Below are 12786 nucleotides of genomic sequence, written 5' to 3'. Positions count from 1 at the left end.
ATGTCTTCTGATCTTTTATAAAGATCCATTGCTGTAAGTAATATAATCGTCTCCAAAACATCTGAGGTTACATGTAGAAACAATCAAGGCAATATTATTTGTACATATTATTAAACATGCAAAAAACTTCCTGAAGAATATTGCCCAAATGTAGAAAGTGGTCTGGATCTCAAATTTTCCTTGGTAGCATCTGCTTTGTAAGTATGGCTCACGTGTGGCTTTACAGTCCTTCAGTTTATTTTGGAGAGTTGGCACCTTTAATAACAGGCTCCCTATTCAAATATGTGGCCCAGTAGACTAAGTTAAAAGTTCCAAACAGCACTGGAAAAATTATCCGGGACATTTTGTCAATCTTACTGATGCTGTTGTAAGTCTTTTTGCTTTCGGCAGGCTTTTCTTCCACAGACTTCACTGGAGCAGGAGCAGCGTTTGAGATGACGGAAGGGGCCGAGTCCTTTGGCATGTTTGGGGCAGGGGTCATCTTCCCAGTGCTGTACGTATTTGTTGATTTATTTCCCAGCAACTGGCGCTCTTTTTTCTTCTGTGAAAAGACCAAAATGTTAGATTGCAGGAACAGAAAGTGGAAACGTCCTCAAGATGCAAACTTCCATACCTAAGCACTGTAATCCATCATGCTAAAACAAATTTCTGTGGGCTGCTCTGCCTTTGAGTCCCAAACAGCTGATTCTGTCTCAATGTCATAGCCCTTACTCAAGCTAAACTTTCCTGACTTCAGAGGTAATGAAGGGAGGCCAGCTGGACCTGAACCCATGGAGCACATTAGCAGCTGCTTTTGTCAGGGCCACTGGCCCTGCTGCTGGGGAGGTTGTGGCCTAGTGCCAGCCAAAATGCCTTTGTCACAGAGAAGGTGACAACCATGCTAGAGGTTATGTGAACAACACTGTGCAACTGCTTTTTCTTTTAGGTACTTAAGACACGTGAGATAAGCACCTTGATTTTAGCAGCTTCCAGGGCTTTTTTGCCATCCCATGCCCAACTCCTCTTGGTGAAATAGTTGACCGTTGCAAACTCAATCAATGCAGAAAATACAAAGGCATAGCAGACAGCTATAAACCAGTCCATGGCAGTAGCATAGGCCACTTTTGGCAAAGAGTTGCGGGCACTGATACTTAAGGTGGTCATGGTGAGGACTGTTGTCACTCCTGTAAAGAAAAAAATAAGGAGGCAGAGATCAGCTTGGTAGATATCACAGAATCATAGAATGGCCTGGGTTGAAAAGAACCACAATGATCATCTAGTTTCAACCCCCCTGCTATGTGCAGGGTCGCCAACCACCAGACCAGCTGCCCAGAGCCACATCCAGCCTGGCCTTGAATGCCTGCAGGGATGGGGCATCCACAGCCTCCTTGGGCAACCTGTTCCAGTGCATCACCATTCTCTGTGTGAAAAACTTTCTCCTAATATCTAACCTAAACCTCCCCTGTCTCAGTTTAAAACCATTCCCCCTTGTTTAGTCACTATCCACCCTTGTAAACAGTCTTTCCCCCTTCTGTTCATATGCTTGCAGCCCTTACAAGATTCCTAAAAGTTATGAGAGGGCTGCAATTCAGCAGGAGAATTAGGAAGTTATGAGAGGGCTGCAATTCAGCAGGAGAATTAGGAAGGCCACGTGAAGGAAATCAGTGCTTGCATACTTTGGTCAGAAAGAATGATATACTTTGCTGGTGAAATAAAAATAAAAGCATTGGTCCTCAGCTGTTTATTTATGTGATGTTCTGGTTAGCTCTAGTTACAGTGTACTTAAAAGTATAATTTTAAGGATAACACAAATACAAATGTTATACAACCCAAAATCTCACTGGTATTTTGTCAATGCATGGTATGTATGTTTAGCATTACTTGTTAACTGGTACATTATAAAATCAGCGATCGACCCATTCAGCAGTAACTGCCACCACAAAGTAGGATTATGGCTTTTGTTTTCCCACGTGGAGATTGTATGGATGTAATTGCCAGTTGTTATTTATTCCCTTGACTGCGGCTCCCTCTTCCACAGAAGTCAGCAGACAACAGAGCTGCCACTGCTTCCACATGGGGAGGGGTGTCTCAGCAGGATGAGAATGAGCACTTGGTTACACCTTTGTGAAGGTAAGTAAAATCAGCACTGCTAGCCTGCAGTGAGCTGCTGGCACCAGTATTCCCCCCATACAGGTTGCTGAACTGATTTCTGATCAAAGGTGCTGACTGATTTCAGTAGGCTCCTACAGATGAATGGCTCTTTTAGGAACACTTGATCAAAGTTCCACATACATTGTAGCTCCCACTCCCCTCGTTTCTCATCTAGTGGGAATCCTGTATGTCACAACCTTCTGCTAGGATTCTGTTCATTTTTTGCAACCTTCTAGTGGTAAGTAAGAGACCCCAAAGGATTTTTCCATGATACTGTCTGTAGTAAATATACATTTTCTAAATGCAAAATCATTAATTTGTTTGATGGTAATATAGATAATTGTCACTAATTAACCTCTACATGCTTTTCCTGGATAAACATCTTGAAACACAGATAAACACAATGTTTTGAAGTGAAATCTGTTTAGACTAGAGTATGCACTATCATAATGTGTATGGCTTTTTGTTCTAAACCATCACATATTTTATCTGAGTAGGACAGAAGAACCCACAAATCACAACAATCTGTTCCTTCAGTCTTCCATCCTCAGCCTTCACAGAACTGATTACAGTGCGATTTCTGTCACAATTTTACCAAAAAGCCCACACTTTTTTGAAATTGATTTTGAGTTTAAACTGGAAGAGAACACAGGAACACCTACAACACTGCAAGCAAAAATAAGCACTGTGGGTTTGTTATAGAAGATCACTTCCACAAACAAGCCCCTTCCTTACCCATGCTGCAAGAGGGCGAGGTACTCACCAAAGACGGTCCGAGCAGGGACAGATTCTCTGTTCAGCCAAAACGACACTTGTGATAAGATCACAGTCATAATGCAGGGAAGGTATGTCTGGATGACAAAATAACCGATTTTTCTTTTCAGATGAAAATGTGCTGTCATTATGGTGTATTCGCCTAGGGGAAGAAAAATGCATACATGCTAAAGTAAAGCAGGCTTACTGATTTGAGGTTTTCAGCAGCTCCCCCTTTCTCCCATTGTGAGGCTACCATTCAGCCAGTCTTAACTGCATGAAAAATGCCTGGATGTCAGTCCTGTGCCATACCAAGAGACAGAGGTGCTGCTACATACTGCTGCTCTTCACATTCAGTCCCCAAAAGCAGAAGACAGCAACTAATGACTACTGCACCAAAAACCTGCCATACTTTCATGTACCTGTCATGCCCTGGTGTTGATAGGCATGACAAATCTGGATTGCTGACAGTGCCTCACTCTTGCCTTGCTCTGACTTGGTCCCACAAACTGTCCTGTCAGAACGATTAAGGCCTCCTACACTTAGAAACCTGATTTAGCAGCAGGACTTAACCTCATTAGGGAACTGTTAATGCCGACCCATCGCTTGGATCCCGACATTCCCCATGCCCCATACTTTAGTGACTGTGTGACTGTCCTAATGTTGGTGCTGCAAGATGCTTTGCCCATTGATACTGATATTGTCGCTTGGAATTTTCAAAGCCATTAAACCGTTCCTCTAGAAACACAAACAAAAACAAAACCAACCCTCTGGTGCATGGAGTTTTCCTGGAATTTGTTATGCTTTAGCTCTTGGAAAGATAATCTCTTTCTGGACAGATGTTGTGCCATGTCTTGTTCTCTTGTGCAATTAATATTATACTGACTGCAGGGGGGAATTCGCTAAAAGCTGCTACAGCAGCGCTAAATTCCATGTCTTTTTTATATGCCAAATTCACAGCATTGCCTTAATCAGGCTTTTGTCAGGCCCTTTGAATTTCAATACAATCCTCAAAAAATGCACTCTGAAGCAGATAGACCAGCTGTCACCTTCCCTTACGGTTCAGAAAAAAAAAACAACTCAAGCAGTTCTTTCAGACTGTTCCTGTGAAACCACATATTTGTTACTGAAGGCTTTTCATTGATGGTAACAGCTCCCCAAAGCCAAAATCTTGCTATCTGAGAGCAGCATACTGAGAGCAGCTCTCCCATTTTTTCTGGAAAAATGGGAGTTAAAATCAAATATAAGAATAAAAGCCAATCAAAAAAGCCAATCAAACTCCTCCAGGCCGTAGCAGATCTCCACTCATACTGACATCAAATTAATCTAAAAGCATGCATTTTTCAGCTGGATACTGACAAATCAGAGGAATGTCCACACCAAAATGTATATTGCACTGTGAGAGTAAAACAAAACAAAACAAAACAACCTTTTGACTTACCAATTTTTCAGATCCTGGAAATTCTGGGGTGTGTATTTCATATTTTCTAAAGAATGAGCTGAATGCAGACCTTAACTACTTAAGCTAAATGATTGGCTATAACCTCTTGTTGCAAGAATAGGCTGTTATCCTCCATAGATCAGCCCCTACAGGAAAATACATAACAGACTGATTCTACAGAGTGAATTGCAGTGAGTTGCAGCCAGCACTGCTAAGTGGTTAGATTTGGCAGATTACTGCTAAGTGACAATACGGCTAATTAATGGACAATAGGTCTACAGTGAGAGGTTTTATGCAGGTATAGCTGCCTGAGGTGCTCAGATCTGTTCTGCATGAAGTTTACAAACTGATTCATGCTGAGGATTTTAGGCTGAAAGACCGGGATAGCACAGGCTGCCTTACCTGCCAGCCTATCTCTGTCTTATGGCTTTCTTCTGAAGTCTGATTTTCTGGTGAAACGTTTCCCTGATGAGGGATGTGGAGATGGACAGGGGATGCTGTGAAACTGAGGAGAAAATCCTCATGAAGTGATGTCTAATTCCCTTTCATTTGGTGTAATTTTGAACCGGGGACGCTGAACATACCTCAGACTCAGGAGAAACCCCACTTGTTCTTTATTTAGGAGCATTCAGTTTATGGATTACCAAAAAAATATACCAGGAGCAGCAGGATCTACGTGCCGGTAATCTGCTTCTGAGCTGCTGCTGCGCTGTGATGTGTGTGAGTCCCATTCTCCCTGCTCACTAAGGAGTGACAATGTGCATTATTGATTTTGACAGCATGCTTTCCGAGCTGGAATAAAGTAAATCTACACAGCTTCACCAGAGCAACAGGATTCATATTTTCCTTTTTAAAAATGCAGAAAATAAGCACTTGCATTTTGACCATCTTCTGTGGCTGATTCTCACCTTATCATGTTCTTTAACCTACCAGAGCTCTTGTCTCCACTGAAATAATGATATCACCTGATTTTGTGTTTCCTCTTCTCCCAACTGCCATCTTCTATTTTCCATGCTGTCTCTAGAATGCCTCCATGAAGGATGAAGGATGTCTCCCCCAGCAGACCTGGGGCTGGCAAAAACCCCACAGCTGTTTTTTTAAGTCCTGGGACCACTGCTTAAAGCAATTCTAGAAGTTGCCTGAGTTCGCCTTTTGTTTATGGAGAATAAAATCCTGGCTCTGTGGCAAAGCTCCCTCCTACTTCTGTAAGGCCGCAGTTTATTCTTAGACCATAAGCTTTCTTGAGCAAGAGCTAATTTTTTATTATAGGTTTGTGCAGCACGTTTAGATGAAAATACTGCACCTGATAGAGTCCATTCACCACTGCCAAAACAACTCTAATAACAAATCTAGCACTGATGAAAAGCTCAAGAATGAAGCATTTCTTCACAGAGCTCTGCTACTGTGCTGCCTTTAAAAGCTGCTGCAATGGCTTTTCAGTATCCAGGCGATGGAGTTCTGGAGATGGTGCTTACAAACGTTCAGGATCTTTCCTGCATTCTTCCAACATCACTGTGCTGCAATTCAATGGTTTTTTTTTTTTAACAAAAATAGGCCAGCCCCTCGGTTTGTTTGTTTACCTTATCTGCCTAGGCTCAGGTGTACCAACAACTGTTCTGGCATGACCCCAACACCAGGTCTGTGACATAGCAGTCCCTGTCCACACTGACATCCAGAACATTTTGGTCCTCAAGAGATGCCTGTGCTGTTTTGATAGTGCTGCACATGAAACCTTCATCTCAAGGAAAAATCAAACTGTTCAGCGCAGAATGAAGGGCTGAATGCTTCTTTTATTGTTTAGGCTTTGGATATTTCATAGCCTGGGCTCCAGCTGGCAGAAAAGAAAGGAGTGGGTTTTTGTTTTGTTTTATGGCACTGCAGAACCTAAGTGAGTGATGAGAAATTCTGGATCTGGGGAACAGAACTGGGCAATCATTTGCAGACACCAGCAGGATCCACATGGACCCAAAGTGTTTTCAGCACTGCAACAGCAGGACACAGCAGATGTTGGGACTGCTGGAAGCAGTGTGAGACGACAAATATCATCTCAGGGGGAATAATATTTGGGGATGTTAGCTCAACAAACCACCACACAGGTGGAATATATCAGAGCCATTTTCTGTGGCATGACTAACGTGGTCATGATTTCCAAACTGGTTGGTGAATTGGGAGTGCAAAGATATTTTTCTGAGGAGACAGCTAAACTTAACAGCTTGGGTACAAAATCAGCACAATCCCAACAGACTTGTGTAGGGCCAGCATTTCCATTTTAAAAAGAAATCTTTTAGACAGAGAAGCACAAACATCTTGTGACATATGCAAATATTTCACCTATGCAACTGCTAAGGCCATGCAGTTTGACTTGGGTGTCAAAAAACAAACAAACAAACAAACAAACAAACAAAACCATAAAAGATCCCACCAGTGAGATTTATGCAGCAACTATTTTGTTTTTTAAGTTCAACAATGCAATAGAAGGAAGAAATGTCTCAGATAGCCCTTCACAAGTAACCCTGATTACTGGCCTACCACGAGCTTGATGAAGTCCAGAAAATCCACTGCTGACTGATGCTTTCCCTGTGCAAAATCGGATTTTTGTATTTTGCTAATCCCCGGTTACAATCTGTGTCCTGCTCTTTGTGATCCACCCTGCAATCAGAATCCAGTCAGCCCAGATGCAACCCAGGACATTAATATAAAATCTTGACGTCGGAAAACAAGCATTTATTAGCCTAAATCTTAGGATACAGGAGGGAAGAGGCTACCAGGCAGAAACTTCGGGCTTTGTCTGAAGAGTGCCCCATACCCGTGGGCTGTGGAGTACTGGGAGCTCCCACAGGCAAAGCTGCGCGCTGGCGGGGTCCTGGAGCTGACACACTGGAGCAGGCACTGCCAGGGCTGGGTTGTTTTCTTGCTCTGAGGAGCAGGACAAGCTTGTAGGAGATGCCTCGCTACGTCCTCTGGATCTTTTTCTTGGCCATGATGAAGGCAAGAGGGGAGCTGCCATTCATTCCAGAGAACAACGCGGCCATGATGGTAAACTGGTAAGGAAAAATGTGTCTTTCTTTGCTTTTTAACTGGAGAGAGCATTATTTATTTGTCCTTTTTCTACACGGTGCCTGCCCTGACTCTGTCTACACGTGTCTGTTGTCTTTCGGAATCTGTTTTAGCAATAGCTCCGTGACTTCTGAATAGGGAAAAAGGAAGGAATAAGCTCTGAAAGATGGAGGTGATGGTTCTGTTTCATGGTAGTTCTGTTTCAAGCTGCCTGAGAGAAGTTTTCCTCAGCTTTGTTTTATGCTCAAAAAGCAAGCTGCAAACTTGGCTGCTCTCTCTTTATTGGGCACGTTGGGACAGTTTGAGCAGAAAGTGTTATGCACCTTGATGCTTTAATTCCACTAACTTTGTGTGTGAGCGTAGTCCTGCCTGTTTTCACAACTAAATTTTCCATGGACAGTAACGGGTTCTTAATCTAATTTACACTTCATCCTCTACAGTCCTGCCCTCACTCAGAGCTCACCATTTTCGACCAGAGATGAGATGCATCTCCAGAAGACACCAGGCAATTTGACTGGCTTTCCCAGTGCTAACTGCACTTCTCTTGGCTGCAGGGTGCCCCCCGCTCCACCCAGATCTTGCAGTAGACTAATGCATTGTGTAACTTGTTTAAGCCTCCGTCTTATGAGGTCCACGTGATGCCTGTTCCAGCCTCGACTCCCCCAGGCCCAGGGCTGCCCTTGCATGGGAGCCTTACGAAGCAGGGGGGCAGCTCACGTGGGTGCCCAGGCCAGGATTAAGCCTTCTTTGCCTCTCTAATGCTGCCACATCTGGCGCCTCCACATCCAGCTGGGCAGGGAACGGGAATCCTCAGGGTTGGCTCTCCCCTCCTGCTGCCACGGGGTCCCCAGACACGCAGCATGGCCACGCCACTGCCACCACCTGCCCTCCATTCCCTCTCCCCCCCGCATTGGCCTCATCAGGCAAATCTCTCTAAAGCGATGATTGAAACGGATCAAGTGCGTAGGTGGTGTTTGCCTGTGGGTGGTTCCTCCCCCAGGGAAGCACTCCAGCAATAGTGCTGGCAAGACTGGGCAAAGGCAGCTGCCAACTGGCTGCTTACAGCATTCCCAGTGTTCCTCATAAACAGCGGGGGCTGCAGGGCTCTCCAACCTGGTGAAGGGCCTCACAGTCAGCATGCAGCCCTCTCCATTGTAACGCCACTGCCAGGAAGCCAGGAACCTGTCCTGTTCTCCCCAGGATCCTATGTTCTACAAACACATCCCCATTGTCCTCGGAAATATCTTGCCCACCTGTACTGGTACTGATGTTCTCAGTTCCCACAGTTTGTCCCATCAGGTGGTATTGGTTAAGTCGGGAACCGTCTTCAGCCACAACCACAGAGGTTGTGGTGCTGTTGGTCCACACATAGATCACTTCAGAATTGGGGTAAGCGTCTGTTGACACAGGGGAAAAATAGACAGTGATGAGTAAAGCCCATCATGTAATGTTTTAGTGGATCTTTAAATGATAGATGGTGGGGAGAGGGAAGAATGGAGGAGTGAGACTGAATGGATAAAAACAAATAAAGATGACATAATCATGTTTCCATATGCCAAGCTCAAAAAATATTAGATTGAAGCCTTCTAATATAACAGATGCATAGGATGGTTTGTCAAAGGCTGAACCAGTAGAAGTATAAATATAATCCATCACAAACACTCCAGCAGCTCAGAGCAGCTCAGACATTCTCAGCTAGCTGTCTGCTCCTAAACCCCAGCAAAAGGCATCTGCTGAAGCTCCCCCTCAAAAGCACTCATGCACCTACAGGGTCTGGACAAGGGGGAATTTCAGAGCCTCATCTTCAGGACAAGATGCGCTTTGTGACAGGACAAGCACAGGGTCTGCTGCGTGTGCTGGCTTGGGATAAGGACATACAGAGGAGGAGCTACGTCCTGTGCTTAGGGTCTGCCTGTGAATGAAAAATGCTAGGATGTCTGCTTGTGCCGCTGTGTGTGTGCGTGCATGTCTGCAGTCCAGAGAAAGTACGTAGGAGTGGGACAGCATGGAGGAGAGAAGTAGATTGGTGATGGGGGGGAGTACACCTGCATCCCTGGAGATGCAAACATGACAAGATTTCACCCACTTGGAAGTCCTTGGAAATAAAGGCAGCCTTAGGACTGCCAACTCATTCCTTCCTCAGTAGTAGTGCTGTTATTTTTAAAGCCCTAACACCTGGAGTAATTATGCTGTTATGAAAGAATTTCAGCTTTCTTTCAGAAATATTGTCAACAATGTTTTTTGTTTTATTTTCCTTTTCAAGATGATGGTGTTTCAAAAAAAAAAAAAAAAAAATCCAGGAGCTGACTGCATACTTATATTTAATCAAGTAGATCTGGCACTTTTCAGAGCACCGTGATCACTGAAAGCTGTCGGGTAACTTTGCTGCAGACATATTATACAAGGCTGGAGCCCACTGCATGGACCTCTTGGAAAGCAAGGATTACTTTCCCAGCGGGAGTTGAAATGCAGACAGGGTTGGAAGGAGTCCAACACAAATATCTCACCTTCTGCAACTCTAACTAGCAAGTTGGGAGTGCAGAATGTTTCTTCTAGAAAAACTCATGTTCAACACAACCTGTGTGGGAGATAATATGCAGTGCTTTTCCAGATAAGAACCTGAAAGGCATGGGCAAGTGGCTAGTTTGAAGGGTCTTGTGTACTAAGCACTATCTCCAGCACTGTTGTTTTTGGTTGCCGGAGTCAGTAAGCTGTCATAGAAAGCTGTGATTCCCTTAAGGACTTAAAAATTTTCCCAGAGAGCAGTTTAATGTAAGTTACTGATGCACTGTAATGGGGAAAAAAAAAAAACATGCTAAGGCAGTCCCTGGATTCATACGATCTTCCAGTACTTAAAGGGAGCTTATAAACAGGAGGGAAATCAACTCTGTACATGGTCTGATAGCGATAGGACAAGGGCGAACAGTTTTAAACTAGAAGTGCGAAGATTTAGATTAGATGTTCAGTACAAGAAAGACATTGAGATTTTGGAAAGGGTCCAGAGGAGGGCGACTAAGATGATCAGGGGGCTGGAGCACCTCCCCTATGAGGACAGGCTGAGGGAGTTGGGCTTGTTCAGCCTGGAGAAGAGAAGGCTGCGGGGTGACCTCATTGCAGCCTATCAATACCTGAAGGGAACCTACACCCAGGAGGGGAGTAAACTCTTCAAAAGGGCTGATAACAGCAGGACTAGGGGAAATGGTTTTAAGTTGAAGGAGGGAAGATTTAGGTTGGATGTTAGGGGGAAGTTCTTTACTAGGAGAGTGGTTAGGCCCTGGAACGGGCTGCCCAGGGAGGTTGTGGATGCCCCGTCCTTGGACGTGTTTAAGGCCAGGTTGGACGGGGTCCTGGGCAACCTGATCTGAATGTGTATGTTTGGTGGCCCTGCTAGGCAGGGGGGTTGGAACTACATGATCCTTGGGGTCCCTTCCAACCCGGGTGATTCTGTGATTCTGTGATATGTTGGGGAAATTTTCCACTGAGAGGGCAGTGACGCCCCAGCACAGGCTGCCCAGAGAGCCTGTAGATGTACCACCCACGGAAACATTCAAGTCCAGGTTGGATGGGGCCCTGTGCAGCCTGATCTGGTGGTGGCAGCCCTACCCACGATAGGGAGTTTATCTCCCTAGATGATCTCTGAGGTCCCTTCCAATCCAAGTCACTCTATGATGCTATGAACATGAAATAGAAAATAGGAAGTGATCCTGAATCAAGCTAAGAGCATTCGCAGCACAATGAGCTGCAGATCACTTGGATACTCGAGTAGGTATCAGGGAGGAAAGCATTTTTTCCATTTGGTAATTTTTTTCCATTCAGTAATCTTCCCTAGCAATCTTTAGGAAGTGCTAGCAGAGGAAGGACTCTAGTCTGGATACATCTTTGGTCTGACCTTTTACACCTAATCTCACGTTCTCATTCACACCTCCAAAAGATATGGAAATAATAAGGACAGCAAGAAAAAGAGTTCAAAAGAGGGTTACAAGTACCTCCAGGGCCTGGGAACAGGTCTTAAGATTTGAAGCTTAAGGAGCTCAACTTATTTAGCTCACTGACAAGAGGCTGAGATGTGACTCAATCGCCAAGTATAAATACTTGTACACATAAAAGAAACCAAGAACAGGGAAAACTCATACTACTGACAAAAGGAAAAGAAAAATTCAGGCACTGAAAGAATAGGACACAATTTCCTGGTAGGGGAAGGGTGGGGGAATTAAACAGAGGATAACCTTCCAAGATTATAGATTACTGTCACTAGAAATATAAAGATGGGATGAGATCTTTTTCATCGTATCTCTGACAGTAGCTTGTTGCTGCTGTGTTTGCGACTGGAGTCGATCCAACCTTTGGTAGCTGAGCATCTATGAATCCTCCATCCTTATTAGCCATGCAGCCATGCAGGACTGCCCACACGCCTTTCATGTGCTTGTATTTGTAGCTGTGCAGTAAAATTACTGTAATTATATCTCATGATCTGTTTTGAAAGGCTACAAAGGAATTTCTTCCCTACTGCAAAATATTTGCATAACAAAAAGTGATGGAATTTCACCTTTCCCTTAAGACATGAGATACCCTCCCCATCTCAGAGATGATTACAAGTTCATAGCATTCTGTAAATAATTCCAAAGATTGCTTTGGAGATGTACAAGTGGATGGGTCACTTCAAGAAACTGCTGCAGAATACTCTATTTTTAAGTGCTTGTCTAGTATATGTTGGTCATATGTTGAAAGCCCCTGTAAATGTTGGATTTGTGTAGACAGACAGGGATTCCCAGAGAATTTTATTTTTACCTATATCACTTCCCATGCTAAAAAGGATGCTGGACTTTTTGCTGGTATCATCCATATGTATCTCACATCAGGAGTTCACTGCTACTGTGAGCATCTCAGGGAAAATTTGTCCAGTTTTCTGCCAATGACACACAAGCTCAATGAGACACTTCCTGGTGAAAGCCCTGTAACCAAATTCCATCGAAAGTAAGACCACGTTGGGACATGTGCTTGTGAGGCTTAAAAAGTATTCAGACGCTTTATTTTTTAGCTCTGCCTATCTTTGACTGTCCTAAAACAGTGTCTGCTTCAAACTGCAGCCTTTACTGGGTGCTTCACACGTCTGAGTGCAAGCCTGGAGGCTCCTGCCCTGGAGTAGCTTAGCACCTCCTCCTTTAAAAAAAAAAAAATATATATATATATATATATATATCTGTAATTCAGAAGCCAGGAAGCACCCAAATGCATGCAGACAGGCCTGACCCCACACACAATGCTTTGTGAGGCTGGCTTCTTCTGAAATCACAGCAGGAAAGGGAAGCTGTCTATAGATAATCTGTTAGACAGGATCATGCACATGACCTCTCCATCTATCTTCTTTGCAACTGTAAAGAAAACAAAGTCTGTCTTTTAAAAGG

General features: G+C 44.1%; 1 protein-coding gene across 2 annotated transcripts in view; it reads right to left on the bottom strand.

Annotated features, from left to right (window-relative positions):
- Window positions 1-235: 235 nt before the first annotated feature.
- GABRA5 (gamma-aminobutyric acid type A receptor subunit alpha5) overlaps window positions 236-12786 on the bottom strand; it is a 51416-nt gene continuing 38865 nt past the window's right edge. Inside the window, exons 6-9 of one of the 2 annotated variants that reach the window (XM_042867385.1) lie at window positions 8635-8778; window positions 2894-3046; window positions 952-1163; window positions 236-541 (exon numbers count right to left, since the gene is read on the bottom strand). In XM_042867385.1, the coding sequence (XP_042723319.1) occupies window positions 236-541; window positions 952-1163; window positions 2894-3046; window positions 8635-8778 (815 nt within the window). The remainder of the gene's footprint in view (window positions 542-951; window positions 1164-2893; window positions 3047-8634; window positions 8779-12786) is intronic. The other variant, XM_042867386.1, reaches the window with a different exon arrangement.

Source organism: Lagopus leucura, unplaced genomic scaffold (genome assembly GCF_019238085.1).
Source record: "Lagopus leucura isolate 7727_CA_CO unplaced genomic scaffold, USGS_WTPT01 Super-Scaffold_100001, whole genome shotgun sequence".
In the NCBI taxonomy this organism is placed as follows: domain Eukaryota; kingdom Metazoa; phylum Chordata; class Aves; order Galliformes; family Phasianidae; genus Lagopus; species Lagopus leucura.
Note: the sequence above shows the minus strand (reverse complement) of the source record. Positions and strands in the feature narration are given on the sequence as shown.